General features: G+C 56.0%; 1 protein-coding gene across 3 annotated transcripts in view; it reads left to right on the top strand.

Annotated features, from left to right (window-relative positions):
* The first annotated feature begins 453 nt into the window (after positions 1-453).
* Positions 454-22932, top strand: part of PDGFRB (platelet-derived growth factor receptor, beta polypeptide) — a 34416-nt gene continuing 11937 nt past the window's right edge. For 2 of the 3 annotated variants that reach the window (XR_001145669.1, XM_012727943.1), the window contains exons 1-10: positions 454-843; positions 14977-15022; positions 15962-16285; positions 16742-17011; positions 17697-17842; positions 17949-18123; positions 18680-18872; positions 19491-19606; positions 20873-20996; positions 21407-21618. Coding sequence is in view for 2 of the 3 variants with exons in the window: in XM_012727943.1 (XP_012583397.1) it covers positions 15001-15022; positions 15962-16285; positions 16742-17011; positions 17697-17842; positions 17949-18123; positions 18680-18872; positions 19491-19606; positions 20873-20996; positions 21407-21618 (1582 nt within the window). In the remaining variant the exon portion in view is untranslated. The remainder of the gene's footprint in view (positions 844-14976; positions 15023-15961; positions 16286-16741; positions 17012-17696; positions 17843-17948; positions 18124-18679; positions 18873-19490; positions 19607-20872; positions 20997-21406; positions 21619-22932) is intronic. The other variant, XM_004686566.2, reaches the window with a different exon arrangement.

Here is a 22932-nt window from a genome sequence, read left to right as displayed (position 1 = left end):
CGTGCTTGTACAATGAATGAATGCTGGCTGAATCAATCATATAGGTTAACAGATCTCCCTTTACAGTTGGGGAAACTGAGGCACAGAGAAGGTACCCACCCCCAGGTATCATGGCGAGGGGAGGCTGCCACTGGCAACAGCCGGGGCACTCTTTAATAAAAGTGACTCAAGGGCTGGCTGGCGTGGGCTGTGGAATTTCTAAACAACCCCTCACATCCTGAGAGAGCAGGCTACAGGAGGGAAAAGAAGAAAAACAAGAAACTTGGGGAAAAAAAGGGAAAAGAGGGGAAAAAAATTGAAATTGAAAACAGACTCACACATCCATCCTCTCCGCCCCCCACCCTCCCTTCTACTGGCTGGACCAATCAGAGGCCGCCCTGCAGCCTTTCCCCCAAAGTAGGGGGGGTGAGACAGGGAAGCCCACAGTGGTGTGAGCAGTCCCTGCCCGCCCCGTCTGGGACCAGGATCCCTCTGTGAGCAACTTAGAGAAGAGAGGAGGACGAGGAGGAGAGAGCCCCGCTCTTCCACGGCGCAGCAGGCCGGCAGCCTGAGTGTCACAGACTGCCAGACCCAGGGCACCCCTTCGGGCAGCTCTGCCCCTCCCAAAGGATGCTTCGGGAGTGAAGCCACTCCTCACCCCTCAGCCCCTCACTCCCTCCGCTCTCCCCAGGCTCTTGAAGCCAGCAACAGTCCCTCCTGCCCTCTTCTCCAGGCCATTGCTGGATCGCTCTGATTTGGATCCAGCTCTGCTTTCTGATAACGGGAGAGGGCAGCGAGGACTACCTGGAAGGGTGACAGCCCAGAGCCAGGACTATACCTGCACCAGAGAGCATCCGCTGCTAGGTAAGTGTGCCAGAGGTGGGGCCCCAGCTCCCATCCTGTCCCCTGACCTCAGCAGCGCCTTCAAAAAATGGAAAATATTTTTAACAAAACCAGATGGGAGGGGGCTGGGAGGCTGTGGACGGCCCGGCTGGAGGAGCCAGTTCCCTCCTGCTCAGGCTGCTGGGGTGGGCAGCAAGGCCTCTTCAACCCTGTTGCCCTGTCCTCATCAAATAGACCCCAGAGTTTGTGGGTACTGCCACCCAGTGGGAATCTCCAAAACATAGCACCGCCTGGAGGAAGTAGGGGAGGACCCGGAGGGGTGTGAGTGAGGAATTGGAGAGAGAAGGCAAGGGACACTTAAGGGGGACCTAGCAGGGGACAGAGGACCTCACAGCACAGCCTCAGTAGGGGGGCCCAAGCCTTGTCCCTAAGAATCTGCCTGGCTCTAGGCCAGCCTGCCGCCAGGCAACCTCTGGGGATTTAAATGGATTTGCAAATTTTCCAGATTCCTAAGATGTCCTTTCAAACCCCCAGCGGCTGGGAAAGTGTGAAGGCGAAGGGGCCCCAGGCCCCAGCAGGCCTAATCTAGTGCTTCTGGGACCTGTCAGATAGGAGGGCCCCTCTTTGCAGAACCTGGGGGTTGGCTGCGGGACCCTTCCCTGCAATGCCAGGCAGCTGCTCCGGTCTTCCTTCTGGATACTGCCCCTTCTCCACTCCGTTCCTAGAACAGAAATCTGATGGTGATTCCTTCTGTGGTTCCCCTGTAGAAAGCCCCAGCTCCTAACAGTGGCTGCCACTGATTGGCACAGCATGCCAGGATGTGCTAAGTGCTTTATAAGCATGATCTCATGTAACGTTCATGTAACCAGCAGATCTAGAGGCAGGGGCTGACCTTATACCCACGTGACTCATGAAGAAACCGAGGCTCACAGCCGCCACTAACTGTACCACTCACCCAGTAAGCAGCCAGGGTCCAGAGAGAGTAGCCTCCTTGCCCCAGACATGGACTGTGTGTTCCTGCCAGTCAGATCTCAGGGTTCCCAGAAGGAATGTCTATCATCCTATCCATGGGCATTCGCCTCCACTGTTCTTTCAAGAATCCTTCCACTCTGCTTCCTCCAGGCAGTCTTCCTGGATGCTCCCAGTCTTCCAAGTGCTTGTCATCCACTTTGGGCCTGGCCTTGTTGCTTCGCCTCTCTTCCTGCGCGTGTTCTGTTTCAAAGAGCGTCAGGTCCCAGACTTCCCCATCACCACTTCTGTCTGCATTGTCCCTGGGTAGGAGCAGTGGGCTGAGAGATTGTGTTAGGGAAAGGAGGGACCTCCAGGAGAACCACCAGACCTCTTGCCTTCTCTCAAGTGCTTCCAGAACGTCACAGTTTCTCCAGACCAGGTGTGTCCATTTCAGACAGGGAGGAGTATCCTTGCCTGCCTTTGTGGCCCCAGGCAGAGAACTTGAGCCCATCTTTTGGCATCCTGCTCCGTGCTGGAGAGCTGGGCATCTACTATAAGAATACTTAGCCCGTGTGGGACTGGGATCCTATATACTGGCTTCCCCATCGTAGGTCTTGGGAATCTGTATTGTCACACCTCCATTTTACAGACAAGAAAACCAAGGCTCAGAGAGGCTAAGTGATTTTCCTAGGGTCACACAGTCGAGTGGATATATAGGTTTTGATTGGCCTGAACCCAAAGACTTAACACCCTGGAAACCCAAGAAGCCCCCCATCCCCGCCCCCACCCAGTGGTGGAAAGTACCTTCACCCCCTGCAGGCCTGCTCCTGACTCTAGCACCCTCCAGCAGAAAGTGTAACTTCAGGCCTGCCCTGCTCCCAGGGCCCTGGCTGGCCTGTGGGGAAGGAGACCACTAGCCGCCCCTCCCTTTGGTGCGATCAGCAGCCCTCCCCCTCTGCGGGAAGACCAGCGCAGACTTGTAATTGGCCACAGATGTGGGGCAGCAGACAGCCCCGTGGATTCAGTCAGGAGTCAGGAGTCACTTCTCTCTGTGCCTCATCTGCATCTGGGGGAGCCATGGGTTTGGCAGGTCAGAGGACCAGGCATTAACCCCTGGCTCCACTGGCTGACCGCAGGGCCCCGGGCTGGTGCTGTGCCCTCTGGCGTAGCCCCTTGGGAGTGGCAGGGTCCCACGCAGGGGGCAGGCGGCAGGTGACAGTCCCTGCACTTCCTGGGCTGAACCGAACACCAGTGGCCCAGAATGCCCCTGAGGGGCTCCATAGGCCACTCCCTCACCCCAGGCTCCCTCCACCCTCTGTCTTCCAGGCTGAAGGAGGGGACAGGCCATAGGCTGCTGACTGGGGAGAGGCGGGCGGGAGGGTTGAGAGGCACCCCTGAAGTGTGCCCTTTCCCCTTTTCTATTTTTTTTTTAAGTTTTATTTATTTATGCATAGAAGAACTGGAGTTTAGGCCAGAGGTGCAGGGGGTGAGAGGATTCACCAGAGACAGAGTGGGAAGCAGAACAGCCTGATCCACTGAAATCCTCTGCTGAGGGAGCAGCCGGCAGGACAGGAGAGGTCTGCTTTGCCCTGTGGGTCAGCTCGCTGGCAGGGATCGAACTCGCGCTGCAGTGACTGCAGAGAGCTTCATAGTGCTGAGACTTAACCTCTTGTGTTACCCTAGGAAGGCCCCCTTTTCTGTTCCTTGCACACAGTTTAGAAATGGTGGGCCAGAGACCCATGGGCTGGAGGGAGATCTTCCTCCACTTTTTTCCACAGTGAGCCCACCATGGTGGGGGTGGGGGACAAGAAGGGCACTGGGTACTCCCCAGCGTTAGAACTTGTGGGGCTCAACTGGGGAGCAGACTGACCCTTCTAAGCACATCCCCTGTGATTTACACCTACTGCTACAGAGTCCACTGCCGTAGCCCTCAGCTCGGAGAAGAGCTAAATGCTTAATCAGTATTTGCTGAACAAGTTAATCATCACAAACCTTGAGGAATGACTAGAGACACCCCATATTACAGATGAAGGGATGACCAGAGAGGTTAAGTCAGTTGCCTGCGGCCACACAGCAAGGAAGTGGTGGAAGTGGAATTTTTTACTGGCTGTTTCTAGCTCCGGAGCCCCAGATGAGGGGCTTGGGGGTGAAGGTCGGGGGGAGGGGGCTGGGATAACCCTGGGAATCCAGGGTAATATGTACCTCTGCATGGGGGTCCCTCAGCATTCCAGAGCTGGCATTGGAGTGTACCTGTGGGGGAGCTAGTCCCTCTCTGGACCTCAGTTATCCCATCAGTAAACCAGAAGGTTAAATTAGATGATCTCTGAGTTACATCTGGCCCCAAAGCAAGTCTGGATTCCAAGGCAGGCCAGGCCTAATTGACAGCTGCACGAGCCTGCCGTGTGCTCAGGGATCATGCATATTTAACTTCATAATGAAAGGCTTTTGCTTACCCTCTTCCTACATGTTACAGAAAGAGGTCAGGATCAATGACCACTAATGGAAAACCGTAGTCTGCAATAAGGGGGAGGATCTGGCTGACAATCAAAGCGGCTCATGACTGTACAGTTTCTCGGGGTGCTCTGAGGCTGGCGTCCACAGCACCCATGTGTCCATTTCCCTAGGGCCTTGGACAGGGGGGGCAGAGGGGTGCCTCTTGGGGGCGTGGATGCTGGGATGGTTTGGGTCCCCTCCAGTGGTGATTTTTCCAGCCTCATGTGGTTTGACTTCAAGAGGATGGCAGCCCCATGGTGGATGGACGATGGACGTGGTCCAGAGGTAGAGAGAGCAGGCTGCCCGCCTACTCATGGCAGGGGTGTGGAACTCTCACTACTTGTTCCTGGTGAGGAAAGCCTCCTCAGCCCCAAGACTCAGCCCCAGAAGCCTCAAGCAAAAGTCTTTTTGAATGCCCAGTCCCTAGCCTCAGAACCTCTTCCTCCATGCTTTCTGGAGCACCCACCCCACCCCCCAGGGCAGGCGGCTGGTAATCAAAACGTATTGCTTTGTCTGCATTAATCAGACAAAATCCTTTCTTCTCCCTTCAGATCAGGGCTATGTGATGTCTCAGGTGCCTGAAACCTTTCATCTGCCAGGGGTGTCCACTCCTCTGCCCTGTCATAGAACAGACTGTTCCTAGGGAACACCAAGATTCAGGGCCCAGGCAGTTTCTGATGGGCAGAGAGAAAAGGACTTGTGGGCTCACCTAGTTCAACTTCCTTATGATGTGTCTGGGAAACCGGGGTGCAGAGGAGGGCACGATGTAGTTAAGTAGTAGCAAATGATCATCCACTGAAGCTGGCCTGGCCCGCCGGCCCAGCTTCCTCTACCCTCCACCTCTGCGTATAGGACTTGGCACGCCCTGGGCTGTGGCCACTGCAGAGTTTGGGCTAAAGAGGAGCTATGCCACCCAGAGGATGGCAAGGAACCCCTGGGAGTCTTCTGAACCATGGAGCCTGTGGTCATGTCCCTTCTGGCCATACTCCCTTTCTGCAAGGGGGTACATGGCTGCCGAAGTTGCCCCCAACTCTGTCCCCCAGACCTCCTCCTGCGCTCCTTCTGGCATATCACTTCCTTGCTCTCCTGGCTACCTCTGGTCCTGAGAAACCACCCTGCCAGCTTCTCTACTCCTGAGGCCTAAGTGCAAAACCAGAGGGCAGAGGTTTTAGAGGCCGGGGCCCCTCCTACCCATGGCATTGGACCATAGGGAAAGGCTCAGGTGACCCAGTGGATTGTGGGTCATTCCTGCTCGCCTGTATTGCTGTTCTTATCAACCAGCAAGCTGGGCCCTGTCTGCCGAGTGAAAAGCAAAACAGAGATAAATAATTGAAGAGAAGGATGACATGATTGGTGAATGAAGGGTGCATGGGGGAGGTGCGGATGGGTGGCCTCAGCTTCAGTCCAGAGAGCCGGGCTTGGTGAGCACGCAACCCGTGCAGCCACGGAGGCCTTCGTGCTCAGGGGGGCCTTGCTTGTAAAGTTCCTCATCATTTTTTAACAGGTGACCCTATATTTTCATTTTGCTGTCAGCCCCACAGTTATTTGGCCGGTCCTGCCAGGGGTTGCAGGCTGGGTTTGAGATGACCTCATCCCTGAAACTGCCCTCTACTCTATACTCTCCCACAAAATGCCAACCTACTCCTGTCACTTGCCTTTGGGGAGACCTCTCATCCCAGAGTACTTGGAATGCTACCAGTCACTTGCACCCACCTTCACTGCCAATGTCCTGAAAAGCTGGCTTCCCAAAGCTGGCCTCCAGAGAAAAGCCCACATCCTTACCTTGTACCACAAACCTTTCCAAAGTAAGCTCTCCCCGCTCTCCCTGCTCCCGTGTGCCTCCCAGGTTCCCCCTTGTTTCTCCCAGAGGCCTTGAGATGTCCCACTTCCTGCACTCACACAGAGCCCCGTGCATGCACGGCCTCTCATCGTGCCGTCCAGTGCCTATATCTTGGGGTGCAGGTCCAGACCCTCCCCACCAGAATGGAGTGCAATTGTAACAGCGCTGGTGACGCTTTCCCTTCTCTCAGACTCTCTGGGCCTGGTTGAGGTGGCTTAAGCCTAAGCCCAGGGCAGCTAAACTCACAGAGGTCACAAGTTCTGAGGTACAGAACCAGGAGCTGGACCTGGAGGAAGTGACTTCGAGCTGGCCAGGCGTCCAGGTGCTGTCATTGCCTCAGGAGCATGAGCCACAACCTGCTGTCACCAGGTCTATGGGTCTGTCTCGCCCCAGCCTGTCTGCAGGGAAAGAGTTAGCACTGCCTCCATCCTAACTTCCCAGCTAGTGACCCCTGAGTTCTGGGAAGCAGTCGAGGCCCAGGCCTGAGGCCCAGAAGATCTGCCCTGTAGACTTGAACTCTACGTTCTATAGACATCAACTGTGTACCTCCTGTGAGCCTAATCCCACGTTAGGAGCTTCGAGGCGTGCCCCGAATTGTTAGGTAGTTCCCTCATTTGTGGGGAACCAAATAAAGGGACTAAGACAAAGGTTGGCTGACTGGGAGCCCCTCGATTTGTGTTCTGAACCTGGGTTGGCCTCTAAGCTCCCAAATGCTCTGCAAGGGGACAGCCCACCCAGCTTAGCTGCTGACAGGGCGAGTAACAGCATCTAGAACCTTTGGCTTCAAGGAGCCCTTCAGGGGGAGATTTCTGCACCATGTCCAGCTCATTGATCACAAGTATCCCATAGCTAGCCTAGGGCCAAGGCCAAAGGGAGGTGTGAGCTACTTAACTCCAGAGTGAATGAGGAGGAACGTGGCTACTGACTTTGTAGCGGGCCTGTGCCAGGCCCTGTTCTAAGCCTTTTAACAGGGTTAACTCCTTCAATGATAAATCCCAGCATACGGATGGGGAAACTGAGGTGCAAAGTGACGTCAATGCGAGAATGGAGGTCACTGAAAACAGGGGTGAGAGAACAGATGTTGAGAAAGAAAGAGAAGCGGAACGTGGGAGTCTCCTCCCCTCCTGCTCTGCCACCCAGGAGGGCTCTGAGGGGAATCTCAATGCTTCTTAATTGGCACCAATTAATGGCAGGTTTTCTCATTAGTTAGCTGCTTCTCCTGGTTTGTGGACTCTGGGCCCTTGGGGAAGGCTGGTGCTGGTGGGTCAGTGCGAATGGCCCGGGCCTGCCCACCCCTGCCCACTTGGCTCTGAGAACCCATTCTGTTTGTGGCCCCCACCCCGGCCCGGGGCTGATCCCAGGCTGGCAGCAGCGGGGGAACAGAAGGTTCGCTTGTCTGCGCCTGCTGCACCCCCCTCCCCAGCCTCAGCCTGGGACCCCTCTCAGGGGCTCCTTTGGCTGCCAGGGCCTGGCCTCTCTGTTGCCATGGCACCGGCCGGAGATGAGGCTCTGGGGGGCAGGGAGAAGGGTGCGGGGAGGGCAGCAGAGGATGGTGGAGGCCCAGAGTTCTGTAGTTGCAGAGACCCTGACCCTCGGTGAATAGTGCAGGGGTACTGGGCCCCAGCAGGGGCATACCTGGACCTGAGTTCAGCAGGCCCTTGGTGGAGTCCAGCACACACCTAGTGCACCCCCCCTTCACCCTCACCCCACGCTCCATTGCCGAGGCCCTGGGACAGCCCGCAAGGCAGCCCAGCCTCTGCCAGCCCCTGGCTGTCTGCAGTCAGGCCTCTCTTCTGGTTGCGGAACTGCAGTTTCTGCAGCAAAGTTGCTGGAACATTCTGAGTTCTATCCCAAGCTGGACTTTCAAAGTACTGGGTAGAAATTCAGGTCCTTTGTCCCCTCTGCACCCCAGTGAGGAAAGGGACAGTTCTCTAACCTCTGAGGCCCTTTCCAAACCCAAACGTCTAGACTCACTGTGACACCATTAGGATAAAGGCACGCAGGGGTGTTTGTTTCTCTGTGTGCTGACATGTTTCTGTCAGGAGACAGGCAATTTAGCATGGTTGCTGGAATGCATGTCTGGGTATGTGTTCAGCACCAGTGCTTACCATGATTCTGGGAAATTTACCAACCTCTCTGAGGCTCATTTCCATCCTCTGTGAAATGGGAATCATGACTACTCCCTCACAGGGTAGAGGGTGTGAGGATGAAAAGAAATGCCAGGTCATCCCATTCAGCAGAGTTCCAGGCTCTAAACTAGTAAAGGGTTTTGTTTGTTTTCAGAACAAAGAATGAAAAGAGGATTTCCAGGGCTGGGAGGTTGATGGGGTGGGAGGTGTGCAGTGGACAAATCAAGACAATAGACAGAGATGTAAGGCAGCTTGTGCTTAGTTGGATAACGCTCTAACAGGCTGGCCTCTGAGGAAGCTGAGCCGCCTAGAATGGAAGCAGCCGCAGATAAGGTAGTGAGCTCCCCATCATGGAAGTGAGCAACTGTAGATTGGACAATCCCTTCATTTGCAAATGGGGTGGGGAAGATGTCAATAGGGAGTATTTGTCACCCACCGCCCTGAGAAGATTGGGCGTCTCCCTCCCTCTGCTTCTGCCAGCTTGAGGTTCATTCAGTCACCAGGAGAGCAAGTCTGACAGAGGGTGAAAGGAGGAGGCTGGAGATGAGTGTGCTAGGTTGGCGCGGTGTGCTGGAGGGGTGTGCCTCCCTCCTTGGGGATGCTTACACAGGGCGCTGAATCTGTGCACTCGAGCTTCAGTCTGTCCAGGATAGAGTACTGGCTCCACCACTGGCAAGCTCTGTGACCTTGGACGAATGAGTTAACCTCTCTGTGCCTCGCTATGCTCATCTGTGAAATGGGGAAACACTGACAAGCCAGGATTATTCTGTGGTCCTTTGCATCAGGACTGAGCCCAGGCAGTGGGGAGTGACGAAATGGAGTAGTTACTATTGGTCTCTTTGTTGTTTCAATGACTTTAAGTCCCTGTTGCTTTTTTTGGGAGGACTACTGGGGGCCCAGAGGGGGTCCAGAGGACTTCAGTCCAGGGATCCAGTGGGCCTGGGCACAGCCAAGAAAATAGCCCGGAGGGTAGCGGTGGGGACATGCGGGAAGCCTGGGAGGCGCCAGTGGAGGCGGAAGAGCTTGCTCAGCAGGCGGGCGCATGGGCCTCACTCCCCCACTGACCTCCTCTCATGGTTCCCAGCCTGTGTGGGGACCCAGGCCCCCTCCTCTGGGCCCCCAGCGGCCCGCAGCGAGGCACACACTGAGAGCTTTCCCACGAACTGTTCCAAGAAGCTGGGCCTGTGGCTCCTCTGACCCCCAACATACACACTGTGGCGCGTGAGGGGGTGTGCAGGAGGGGGCGTGGCCCGGGGATCAGTCAGTTCTTTATCAGCCTGGCTCCCAGCCAGACAGATGTTTCGTTTTATTTTGAACTTCCAGAAAACAGGTCATTTCTTTCCATTGTGTCCCTGGGGAGGCCTCCTGGGGAGAGGAACCCAGAGTGACGAGTGTGGGGCTGACTTGGGCCCTGGGGAGCAAGGGGGGTGGGGGTGGGATGGTAAGCAGCCTCCTTCCGGCTGTCCAGATATGCTCTGCTGGGAAGGCCGACGTGGAGGTCTTCAAGGCCGGGCTGAGGCCGGGAGATGGAAGGTACCCAGGTACCTTGGTCAGAAAGGTTCCTCTGAATGGGTGTGAGAATAGCAGGAGGTGACGGGGGACCCAGAGGCAGCCAGCAAGCCTGTGCTGCAGGGGGCAGGGGTGCGGAGAACAGGGCCACTCCTTGCTTTGGCCTCCAAAAGAGCTAGAGGTTGTGTGAGCCTCCAGCTGAGCTGATTCTCGTGTTGTTTGGGGACCTTGTAGGTACCTGTGACTGTGGAGTTCCTGGGCTGGGCGCCGCAGGGAGAGAGCAGGGCCTGGGTGATCGGCATTGCGATTTGGGCTGGGCTACTCACTCTCTCTGGCCTCCGTGTGACCTGAGGCTGGGGAAGCTCCTCAGTGAGGGAGAGACTCACTGTGCTGTGGTGAAGTGCTGAGTTTCACCCACAGATAAAAGTAGGGCACGGGATGGGTGGGGCATCTGTGCATCCCTCAGCCTCGGCCGACCCTGGGGTCTACCTCCCCCGGGACTGTCTCCACACCCAACAGACATGCTCTCCTCACCCGTACACCTCAGCCCCCTTGGTGTGAGGGCACATGGGCCTTCCTGCCTGCCAGGCGCAGCCCAGGCCACCGTGGCTTTCCCCACAGCAGGCTCTGGCCACTGATGCGTCTTGCCTCATGTGCTCTCAGGCCTGGAACCGCTGCCTTCTCCCGCTGAGTCACGGTATCCCGGCCTGGCTCCACCCTGCCCTTCCCCCTCCCAGCTGGCCACAACTGCCTTCCAGAATAGGGTCCAGCACACGTGAGCCCTGGGGTTATTCCCAAGACAGCCCATGAGGGGGTAGGGAAACTGAGGTTCAGAGAGGGGTGGGATTGCCCTGAAGAGCAGGGCAATGGGATGACAGAAGAGCAGGGTAGATGACAGAATCGGGACTAGAAGTCACATCACTTTACTCGCAGCCAGGGGCTGTCCCCAGCAGTGTGTCCCAGGCAGGGCCAGGGCCGTGGAGGGCCACTCAGCGGAGGAGACTGAGGTCTGCCTCCTGCTACTGCGGGCAATTTAGTGAGAGCCTCCTCTCAGTCTGACTGAGCAGTGCAGGGGGAGGCACTGGCTATAAAGGTCCGAGCAAGGCGGGCAGGGGTGTCCTGTGGAGGGAAGGCACAGCTGTATCCTGAAACCAGGGCCCCTGCTCACCCCACTGGCCACCACTTGTCAAAATGCTGGAGACTGTTTGTCCTTCTCTAAGCCTCAGTTTCCCCACCTGTACAATGGGGCCCAGGACAGGAGTTGGAGCCGATGATCCCTGAGGGCCTGCAGCTCTGACATTCCAAGGCTCTAACCCCTGACCCCATGGCCAGGCCTCCTCCTCCCTCTGGCATCTTGCTTATTCAGAGCATCCCCAGCCGAGACTGCCTGCCCCAAGCACCCCTTCATCCCCAGCCTGTCCCCTGGCTTCAGACTCAGTGTCCCTCTGTATCATGGCCCCTCTAAGTCCTAACCCCTCAGTGAGCTCAGGGGTGGCTCCCTGTTTTGAACCTCCATCCCCCAGCATTCCATGCTAGACATAGATGTAGCTCATTTATGATCTTTGTCTCCAGCCCCCCAACTTCTAATCACCAAGTCCTACTGATGCTCAGCTAGAAAATCTCAAATCCATCTGTGCCCACCAGTCTCCACTGGGCTCAGCTAGAAAATCTCAAACCCATGTGAGGCCAGACTCCAAAGCCCTCTCCCAGCTCCAAGTGGGTGGGGAGGGTGTCAGGATGAAGGGGCCAGGTGGAGGCCAGAGACAGAGGAGCACTCCACTTAGGCCCAATCTCTGCCCACCTAAGTGCTCCCTGCCTCAGTTTCCTCACCTAAAACCAGGACCTCATCCAGCTGGCTGAGGAGCAAGCGAGCTAACACCCAAGCAAGTGTTCAGAACAACATGTGGTATCGTGAACACACACACGCCGGCTTGGTGACTTATTTGTGCACACTAAGGATGTGTGTTGTGGGGAGCATGGGGCCCTGTGTGCGTGTGCTGTGTGGATATGTGCATAGCTTTGCCTGTGCTCAGGACACATGGGACGGAGAGCCACATGCAGGCGTGCACACAGGCAGGCACACGCTGAATGCCCTTGGGGGGCTGGGCCCACGGCCTGTTGCACACACATGTGTTTCAGGGGTGTGTGTGAGCCAGTGCGTAGGCAGGAGTTTGGCTGTGTGCACGTGCTTTCCGTGTGCATGCCTCCCCCGCTGACAGCTGTGCAGCCCTCCCTGGCCTGCCTGTGTCGTGGGAGCCTCGGGACCCCGAGGGAGGGAAGTGGCTGCTGGCGGATGCGGCCAAGATGACTGGATTTATTTAGATTAAGGCGGTGGGAAAGGAGCGGGAACTTGCATGTGCTGGAAAGAGGGAAGGTGGGGCTCAGAGAATGACTCCCAAGCATGCTTATTTCCCTGGACTTAAGGTATTCATTCGCTCTACACCCCCTCAGGGGCTCTGTGATTCACTGTCAGGAGCTGGGCAGCTCCTCATTTTTGTCCTCCCGGTCTGGTCAAAATGGGAGCAATCAGGAAGGCTTCTTGGCATATATGAGCAAAGATGGGCCCTGAGGTCCGGCCCTCCTTATCTCTGTCATATCTTTCCCAGAATAGCAGTTTGGGGGATACCTGTTCACTGACTATGACACCCCACCTTGTCCTCAGTGGCTCTTCCCTGAAGAAGACAAGTTGTCACAAGCAAGTCCACCTACCCACACCCCAGTTATCTAAACTTTCTGGGCTCAGCCAGACCACAACAGCCTCTGGGCAGCACAGAGAGGCCCATGAGCACTGGGAGGACAATTGAGGGTATCGGGAACTCACCCAACATGGCCTGGGAGGCCCTGTCTGAGTGTCCCCTGTCCTACACTGGTCCTTCACTGTCCCCTGGGCCATGCCAAACTTTCCCTGCCACCTCCTGGCTTTCCAGTCACCAGTTAATTTGTCTGGAAGCCTCCCGCGAGACGAGGCCCAGAGAGGGAGACAGCTTGGTAAAAGCCACACAGCAGATCTGTGAGTGAATGATGGAATCTGATCCATGGGATGTGATGTGGGTTTGGGATTCTCAAGTATCTCCAGCCTCAGAAATGTAGCCTCTTCCTGTCGTCAGCTCCCATCTCCCTAAAACACCCAAGGAAAAACAGGAATGACTAGAACCTTCTTTCTGGCAGTTTTAGAACAGGTATGACTCTGAGAAGACCCTTTCAAGATCTCTCCGATACCGACAATGGAAAAGTCCTAGCGGGGTTGGTATTTGCTCAGTCTCACATGGGTCTGAGGTCCCTTGCGATTTGAGCTGAAATCTACTTCATAGAGAGAAGCCAGTCCAAGGTCCTTGGGGGGCCACGCTGTCCCTGGGCCCCTTTGCCAGCCTGACCCTGCCGTGTGGCTGTGTGACGGGGCCACAACCCTGCACATCTCGGGGCCTCAGTAGCCTGTTTGAGAAAGTCCTTCCCGTCGAGCCAAGAGGGTCTCCAAGGCTCTAAGCCACCCCCAGGCCCAGCAGGCCAGGAGCCAGGGTCAGGGGTTGCCCTCCCATGTCCAACCCCCATGGCTCAGCCTTCCAGACCAGGCCAACCTCAGCTCTGCAGTGACCTCCCATCCCAGCCAGCCGACCAAATTCCTCCTTTAGAATAATAAACAGTGTGGCCAGCCAGGGAGGCTGGAGGGGAGGGGTGGGAGGCTAAAATGACCCCCTCCTCCAGCCTGGTCTGCTAATGATTTTCTTTGGCTGAGATCTTGGGCAGGAAGGGGGGAGCCAGAAGGGTACCTATCAAGGGGCAGATGGGCCTCTGTGGGGGCTGCTGGCTCCGGAATGGCGCTACTGGCATCAGCTGGAGGGGCTGGACCAGGAGGGGTGGGAGGGGGGCGTGTAAGGGGGACAGGCCGGTCTTTCCATCTGGATTAATGAGAAAGGACGGCAGAAATGATGGGGCCCTCGGGCAAACTGCTCTGAAGGGATGGGGAGAAAAGCAGAACCTCAAAGAGCTTCTTGGGGTGCTGGGTAGAGCTGAGACTTGAGAGGCACAGGCTGGAAGCTTCCCTCTGTCCAGCACGAATGTGTCTGTGCCTTAGGGGTGGTGTACTCGCCATCACCCCATGTGGAAAGTTGGAGATTGAGGCCGCTGGGGTGGTAAGAACAACGGCCTGCTGAACTCACACCTAGACCCCAGTCCTGGGTTGGGGGGAGCTAAGGGTGGAGTGGGGGAAAGCTGGGTGTGTACTGGGGAGCCAGGCCAGGCTGGGCAGCCGCTCAGGGAAGTCAGCAGACCCACAGCACCAGGAGGCTAATTGTTGCCGTGTCACATGTTCACTTCCTACGTTTCTTGCTCCGTGACGCCTCCCCCACCCCACCCCCACCCACTTCTGGCTCTTTCCTGCCATTGCTCAAGACAGACCCCTGCAAACTTGGTCACGGGTGATCGTTTGGGGGCCTCAGGTGGGGCTGGGACAGACCAAGACTCACCCCGCCCCTTCCCTCCTGATCTCTGATGCCTTCTTGGATGAACACTGCTGTGGAACCTTGGGCAAAGGTCCTTCTCTCTTGGAGTCTCAGCTTCCCTAGCTGCATACTGAGTGAGGGTCTGGGAGTCAGTCTCCACAGATCTTTGGAAAGTGCTGTGTAGTGGGGCCTCCTTGAGCTCAGCCTCTGGCCCCTCACCCCCGGGCCTCCCTGTGCAACTCAGCTCAGGGCTAAGTAAAAGGGGCCAGGCACGGGGGTGCCCCCCCACATTCCAGAGCCCCGCTTCCCTTCCCACAGCCGCCTCCATTTCCTGTTGTGCTTGTGAGCTGTGGGAGTTCTCTGGGGCCCAGCTCGCCCCCTCCTTCTCCCCCAGGCCTTTCATCACGCTTTCCCAAATATTTGTCCTGGCAGATAAGAGCCTGGTATTGGAACTGTCACTGGGAGGACAGGCTGTTAAGGGTGGCAGGCCCCTGGACCCCATCCAACCCACGTCCCCCTCCCCCACTGCACACACAGAGAAACTAAGGCCCAGAGAGAGTCCAGGGCTCCACCCAGGCCAAAGCAGGATCCTAGGCTGTGCCCAGAGCAGGGGTGGGCATCTGGGACACGAATGCCCTCTAGCTGTGGGATGGGGATGGCCTTCAACTTCAGCGCCCTGGACATGGAAGCTGAGGGACCAGGGTGGGGCTGAACTTGCAGGGCCCTGCTGCTAACTTGGGGCTGGGCACCAAATCTGCCTGCCCTGGGACCTGACACCTGTTTAACCCCGCAGGGCGCCCTGTGGCTTCAGACTACCATGCCAGCTCCAGTCTTCAAAGGTAGGTAGACTGGGAGTAGAGGGGGATTCCAGGGAGCCACTAAGCAGGGTCCTGGGTCTGACGAAGGTGGCACTGCTCTGGTCTTGGGCCTGAATGTCCTACCAATCCTTCCACTGCCCTCTTCCTAGTTTGCAAACTCAGTGGAAGCCTGGTCCTTGTTAGGCCTCCACTCCTGGGCCGCCTTTCCAGTTGACCCGTTACTAATTGTCTTTGGGTTTTCTATCTCTTCTCTGCACTGGTTGGTACTAGTCTGGCCATCTGTTCTGGGTTGGGACTTCCCTGCCTGGAACCCCCAAGTCCCAGCTGGGCTTCTCTCAGCATGCTCTGTCCTCTCTCAGGCCTGTGATGGGCAGTCAGTTCTCCAGGGGCTGGGCAGCTGACCAGGCCACCAAGGACTGGCTGGCTGAACACCCACTGGGCTGGGCTTCCCCTTATTTTGTCTACTGGGAAGTACACACCAAGACTGGGGGGCGTGGCTTACACTTACAGGCTTCATACCCAAGGGCATTAGCAGAGGAGGGGAACCAACCCCTGACACCTGCCGGTCACCCTCCTCGCCAGCCTCCCTCTGAAATGACCTGCTTCCCCAAGCAGAGACACCCTGGGCTCAGTAGAACCTGGGCAGCTCAGGCAGCTGCAGGGAAGCAGCTTAGAAAGTGACCTGGGAAGCAATGCAGGAACTGGAATTGCTTCCCAAGGATTTCCTGAGGCCTTTGTGAGAATGTGCCCACAGCCTGAACTAGCACAGCTGAGCACTCTGAGGCAGCTGGGGTCTGAGGCACAGACCAAGAGGCCAGAAGAGTCCCACTGACTGGGCTGGGCAGCAGTCCTCAGGGCTCTGAGCTTTTCAAGGACGGTGCGTAGACGCCACCCCAGAACCAGCTCTGGGGACAGGGCCAGTCTCTCATGGTCTGACCGCTGATGCTTCCTTCCCCCAAGGCCTGGTGCTGTTGCTGCTCCTGTTGTTGCTGCTGGGACCACAGGCCTCCCGAGGCCTGGTCATCATACCCCCAGGGCCAGAACTTGTCCTCAATGTTTCCAGCAACTTTGTTCTGACCTGCTTGGGTTCAGCTCCTGTTGTGTGGGAACGAATGTCCCACGAGCCCCAGCAGGAAATGAACAAGACCCAGGATGGCAGCTTCTCCAGCAGGCTGACACTGACCAACGTCACTGGGCTGGACACGGGCGAGTACTTCTGTACCTACAAAGGTTCCCATGGGCTGGAGCCCAGCGAGCGAGAAAGGATCTACATCTTTGTGCCAGGTAAGGGCGCTCAGCCTGTGAACTCTCATTCACGTCATGAATTACAGCCATTCCAGCCATGCAGGTGAGTCACGGAATCCAGGCTGGCTCAGGCAGGGAGTGTGTTCACTCCTACCCCTTGGTCTGGATACCCATCTGTTCCCTCAGCCCACCCCATTCCTGGTTGCCAAGAACTCTGCTTGCTTTGCTGGTTCCAAATGCTCCCTCTTGGCCTCCACACCCATCTGTGCAGTCCCTGAGTTCAGGTACCAGCTGCCCTTCACTTATGGCCTCAACCTTGTGTTGTTGACATCAGACGTGAGGTCTGGAAGGGACCTCATGGAACATTCTTATTCTCAGCAGGCGCACTATAGGCCAGAGAGGGCAAGAGGCCTGCTCCAGGTCACACAGCAATGCAGAGAACAGCCCAAATACCCACTCACTGACCCTTATTCTTGACTTCACCACTCTTTGCAGACCCCAACTTGAGCTTCCTCCCTGTCACTTCTGAGGAACTATTCATCTTCCTTACGGAAGTAACAGAGACCACCACCATTCCATGCCGGGTGACAGACCCACAACTGGTGGTGACACTGCATGAGAAGAAAGTGGATGTGCCTCTGCCCGTCCCCTATGACCACCAGCGTGGTTTCTCTGGAAACTTTGAGGACAAGACTTACATCTGCAAAACCACCATCGGGGACAAAGAGGTGGATTCCGAGACCTACTATATCTACAGCCTCCTGGGTGAGCCTCCTTTCTGGCCTGCAGCTCAGCATAGGCCAGGCCAGTGTGGCCCTTTGCAGAGATAGAGCCCTTGTGGGTGACTCCATTTTTCACAGTATTCTCAGTGCAGTGTTGGAAGGCAGGCAGTGTTCCCCCACTTTATAGGTGGGAAGCTGAGACTCAGAAAGAGGGTGGAGTTCGCCAAGCACCAGATGCCTTGGTGGCACACCTGGTCTGTACACAGGGTGGAAAGGTGGACCTTCCAGTTGGCTGGGTTTGAGTCCTAGCTCTGCCATCTCCCATCTGAGTAACTGCAGAGATGTCTGTGAACCTACCTTTCCCTCTGTAAAATGGAGACGATAATGCCCGCCAATCTCGTGGGGTTGTTGTGAAGATTCAATAAGACAAGAGACCATGGGTACCTAGCACACAGTTGTGCATGATAAATGCCTCTGGTACTTAGATGCCCAAAGAGCTCTTTGATTTCAGGCTGGTGTCCTTCTAGAATGTCAGCTCCACAAGGATAGAGCTACAATTTTGTCTCTGTGTTTTTTTTCTATGCCCCAGCTCTGAGAACAGTGGTTGACATGCAGTAAACACTTAATAAATGTTGTTGAATCGTCTTCCATTCTACCATCACTTCCCTCTCTGGACCCCCAACCCACCCCTAAGTTGACATGCTGGCACCTGGGGATGACTTCCCCAGCCAACCTCTCTCCACCAGTGTCATCCATCAACGTCTCAGTGAGTGCTGTGCAGACAGTGGTCCGCCAGGGAGAGAACATCACCATCATGTGCATTGTGACTGGCAACGATGTGGTCAACTTTGAGTGGACATACCCCCGCATGGAGGTGATGCTGGGCCGGGGGTCGGAGCAAGGGGCCAACCAGGGTTGGATAATTTTGACTTGCAATCTGACATTTTGACTTGGCGGGCTTGCCCCACTTGTCCCTACAGAGTGGGCGGATGGTGGAGCCGGTGACAGACTTCCTCATGAACACGCCCGCCCACATACGCTCCATACTGCACATCCCCAATGCTGAGCTGGACGACTCAGGGACCTATACTTGCAACGTATCGGAGAGTGTGAATGACCACCGGGATGAAAAAGACATCAATATCACTGTGGTCGGTGCGTGTCTTGGGTTCATCCCAACCCTCAAGCTGAGCTGGACCCTGCCACAGCCTTTGGGCATTGTCAGTCACGTGTCCAGCCAGTTGCCTCAGTCTCAAACCAAGCCCTATTTCCAGGAGAAACCCAAACCCAAACCTGAATCCCAACCTCCACCTCCCACTGGGCCACAAGCCCAGCCCAAACCAATTTCCAATTCCAATCGACTTCCTGGGCCCCAGCAGTCTTATCCCACATTCAACCACACTGCCTCTCTCGCAGTAAGCCCGAGCCAGAACACGCCCTGTGAGAATTAACAACTTCAGTCCCAACCTCAATCCCGGCCTCCAAACCACGCGCAACCCTTCATTCAGCTCCTCTTCCAGTCCCAGTCCCAACCACACCCCAGCTCCCGTAACTCCGGCCCTGGTTCTGTTCCTAAGCCTGAAACCCCGCCCCAGAAGACTGGACTCCTGGGGGTCTCGGTTAAGCCCCGCCTCCAGCCCCGCCCCCAGGGCGCTGCCCCATTGGTGGCCTGGCTAGGCTTGGCCCCGCCCCTGACAGTCACACCTTGCAGAGAGCGGCTACGTGCGGCTGCTGGGGGAGCTGGACGCTGTACAGTTCGCGGAGCTGCACCGCAGCCGGACTTTGCAGGTGATGTTCGAGTCATACCCGCCGCCCACTGTCATGTGGTTTAAGGACAACCGCACCCTGGGCGACTCCAGCGCCGGCGAGATCTCCCTGTCTACACGCAACGTTTCCGAGACCCGGTGAGCACCTTCAGTCATGCAAAGTCTTTAGTCACTCACAAACCTGACTTTCCTCGTGCCTACTATGTGCCAGGGTCCCTGGCAGGTGCTGGGATGCTGCAGAAATCCAAACAGATTTCCATCCATTCTAGAGTTTCCTGTCTGTTGGGAGAAATAGCAGCTGGTTGAATCATCACATAGGTCGTTAGTTACCCTACCCGTGCCACAGGTGGACCTAGAGGGGCCCGATGATGGGGAAGGATGCCAAGCAGGAGGGCAGGTAGCCTCGAAGCTGGAGATGGGTAGACTCACCTGAGTGTGGTGTGCTAGTATAAAGCAGCGTCGGGCCTTCCTGAAGGGCATGAGATGAGGACTGAGAGAGAACTGTGCTTCCCCTCCACACTCACCCCCTTCCTCCCGACCCTGCTTTTTGGCTCAGTGGAGCTTCCTCTGGGTGGGGTTCACTAGCCCAGGTGGGAGTTCTGGCTCAGAGACAGACAGCTGTGTGACCTTGGCAAGCCCCTCATTCTCCCTGGGCTGTTCTTTTTTTCTGTCTGTCTAGAAGGGGGGTGGGGGGGAGGTCTGCAAGAGCCCTTCCAGCTCTGACAGCTGGGCCTTTTGGCCTATCTTGTTCCCCAGGTATGTGTCAGAATTGACATTGGTGAGGGTGAAGGTGGCCGAGGCTGGCCGCTACACCATGAGGGCCTTCCATGAGGACGACGAGGCCCGACTCTCCTTCCAACTGCAGGTCAACGGTGAGGAGCCCCACTTCTCTGCCCCTGGCCCACCACCTCTGTTTCTCTTCCTTCTCCTTGTTCACCCGTCTGTAGGAGGCCGGGCTCCAGGCTGGGTCTGACAATGTCCATGGCTCAGCACGCTTGGGAGACAAAGCAGACCATTGTGAACTGAGGAGCAGACCATTGTGAACTTGGCACACCCCTTCTGGGGCCTCAGTCTCCCCAGCTGCGCAAGGAGGCCATTGGGTAGACATTGATGTCTCCCCAAGCCTCAGGCTTTCCTATACCAGCGCCATGATCTCCCCCTTGCTTACCACTGCTATGCTAGTGCTGTTTGGTAGACATTTGTGATACAGCTACAAGATGCCAATGTGCTTGAAGCTCCTGCAGCCCCGCCTTTGTGCAGCTCATACCCTAGCAGAAGATAGCAGCACTGGGGCTAAAAGCCCCAGCACACTTCTGTAAATGGTTAGAAGGTAGCAAGTGCTATTTTCTTCTGAGTAGAGAGGATTGAGATTTTGGGTGCAGGAAGGCAAAGGATTGCACTTTTAAATAGCACCATCAGGGGTGGCCTCGAGATGACATTTGCGGGAAGACTTGATGAGGTGAGGACATTAGCCAGGCTATTTGGGGCAAGGGCACGCCAGGCTGTCCAAAGGGAAGAGTAATGCAGAAAGGCCCGTGTGATGCTGCATGAGGTGGTGGTGGTGGGGGGGTGGGTGGTTGGGGAGGGCAGAAGCTGGCCTTTATGTGGACTCTGGCTTCCAGTAGGACTGAGACGAAGAGCCACTGAAAGGCAGTGAGCACAGGGGTGACCCAATAATAACTTGATGTTTTGTCCAGCAAGTTTCTAAAAATAAGTTTATTTTGAAAAAGAATGTAACCTCTCAATTGTAGATGGAAAATCAGCCTCACATGCAATAAATATACAGCAATCCCTAAAATAAACTCGGAGGAGACAGAACACTGCTCTTCAGCTCTCGCCCCCTGCTCTGGCCCTTCCCTGGGCTCTGATCCTGAGCTGGCTCCCTCCGATAAAGGGAGGAGATTCGCAAGTCTCAGAAGTGGTGAAGACCAGCACTCTCCTGAGCCTTTCCCTTTGAAGAGTCCAGAAGGGAGATCTGTCAGTTTCACATATGACTCCTGGTTCTTACTGTTCACCTACAGTCTGCTTCCCCTGCTCCCCTCAGCCAGGGAGGCTCTGGGCTCTGGGCTCCCTGAGGGCTTCTCTCACTGATGAACCTGCCAACCCCTGGGCCATTGCCCTTTACCCTCTCCTTGTAGTGCCAGCCCGAGTGCTGGAGCTGAGTGAGAGCCACCCCGCCAATGGGGAGCAGACCGTCCGCTGCCGAGGCCGAGGCATGCCCCAGCCACACCTGATGTGGTCTCTCTGCAGGGATCTCAAAAGGTGAGCAGAGGGGGGTTCAGTCTCCCAGGGTGCCCAGAGCCGGCTGGAAGGAACCAGTGCAGGTTGTTTGTCCAGCTCCTTCCTCTAGGGACGTCGCTCTAGCTTAGGGCCACTTCCTAGAAGATTTGGTTTCTTGGAGATGCTGTACTTTGACAGTGTCCCTTTTCTTACCTTGATCCTGAGGGTTAACTAATGGGAGTGAGGTTTGCCATCCAGGGGTCTCTAGTTCTGGAGTGGGAGCGCCACCTACTGGTCAGGGGAAAGACCTCAGGCAGAAACTGAGGGCCAGGAGGTGGGAAGTGACCAGCCTCCTACCTCTTTGGGGTGGGTGTGGCAGCTTTAGGTCTCAGTTTCCCTGCTTGCAAAAGGAAGGGCTCCGAAGCTGATGATGCAGCTGGCTCTCCCGGCAGGTGCCCGCGCGAGCTACCGCCCACGCTTCTGGGTAACAGTTCCAAGGTGCAGAGCCAGATGGAGACTAACGTGACTTACTGGGCGGAGGAGCAGGAGTTCGAGGTGGTGAGCACCCTGCACCTGTCCCGTGTGGATCAGCCGCAATCGGTACGCTGTTCGCTGAGCAACCTGCTGGGCCAGGACACGCAGGAGGTCACCGTGGTACCACACGGTGAGTCCTGCAGGCCCAGTGGCCCTGGAAATCCCTCGGCACCCCCACCTGATGCCAGCCACATTTGGGTGTACCCAAACACCCACAGGGGTCAGTTAGTGTGTTTGTGGGCACTCGGGAACATTGAAATCAGCCACAGTATGTTCCCCAGGCACTCACGACACAGTCTCAGTACACACACAGGTCCATCTGTGAGTGTATGTCCATCAGCCGTGCTGTGTGCTAACCCTTGTCCCTGAACATACCTGATCCTTGGATGCAGGGACAAGCCCTGAGTGTTGATTTGTTAACCTTGCAATGAAGAGTGCCCGATGCCCAGATACAAGCAGGAAACTAGTACATGTCATTAGGCATGTACAAGCATGCATGATGTGTTCATGATGGTATAAATCTACCAGCATGTGTGTCAACCACATGCATGGGCACGTTTGATCCCCAACATGTGTATCAACCCATACATGTTTGCATGTGTATGTGCAAACGGTGCACAGTCCCCTTTCAAGAGTGTAAACAACACCCTACAGTGCCTAAGCATGTGTGAAAACTGGTATATTGGAGGTCTGTAAACACGGTGCCTTTCTGTGACAGCATGCACACACAGCCCTGTATACACACACCTGCTGTACAGGTGATAGCAGGCTGCACACACACACACACACACACATGCATAACTCTTGTCCTGTGAACTGTCTCCACCATGTTCAGTGGCTTTTGCTACCTGCCACCCCCGGGGATGCCCCTGGTGCGTCTTTCATTTATGCATCACTTTCCTCATTCATGAAATAATTACGGGATCTCAACTTCTCTCTGAAGATATAGAGGCTAAAGACTCACCCCCATGCCCAATTTGGGATTCAGGGAGTATCCTGGGAATAGAGATTTTATTCTTTTTAGATCAAAACCTTGAGGGTAATTAGGAGTTAGTCTGATGCGGAAAGATGATCCAGTCAGAGGAAATGGCCTGTGCAAAGTCTCAGAGCAAAAGGACCTTCAGAAAATGGAAGGAATTCCACCTGGAGCCGGGGACGGGGCAGGTTCATGGGCTCGTACTCGAAGGTGCCTCTCTGTGCCGAGACCCGCCTCCCTACCCCACAGCAGGGATGTTGCCGGTCTAATACCTTAGTTCTCCTACGCTTACACCAGTGTATTCACATCCCTGAGCCCTGAGACCAGCTGGCTAGGGGAGGGCTTCTCTTTTCCTCCTAAAAGATGAAGACTTACTCCCCAGAACTGGGATGTATGACCTGGTGGGGAGAGGGAGGAGAGGGATGTTGGCCTGCAGCCCTGAGGAGGAGAGCAGGACTCCCTGGAGAG

Source organism: Condylura cristata, unplaced genomic scaffold, assembly GCF_000260355.1.
Source record: "Condylura cristata isolate star-nosed mole 26May11 unplaced genomic scaffold, ConCri1.0 scaffold00021, whole genome shotgun sequence".
In the NCBI taxonomy this organism is placed as follows: Eukaryota; Metazoa; Chordata; class Mammalia; order Eulipotyphla; family Talpidae; genus Condylura; species Condylura cristata.
Note: the sequence above shows the minus strand (reverse complement) of the source record. Positions and strands in the feature narration are given on the sequence as shown.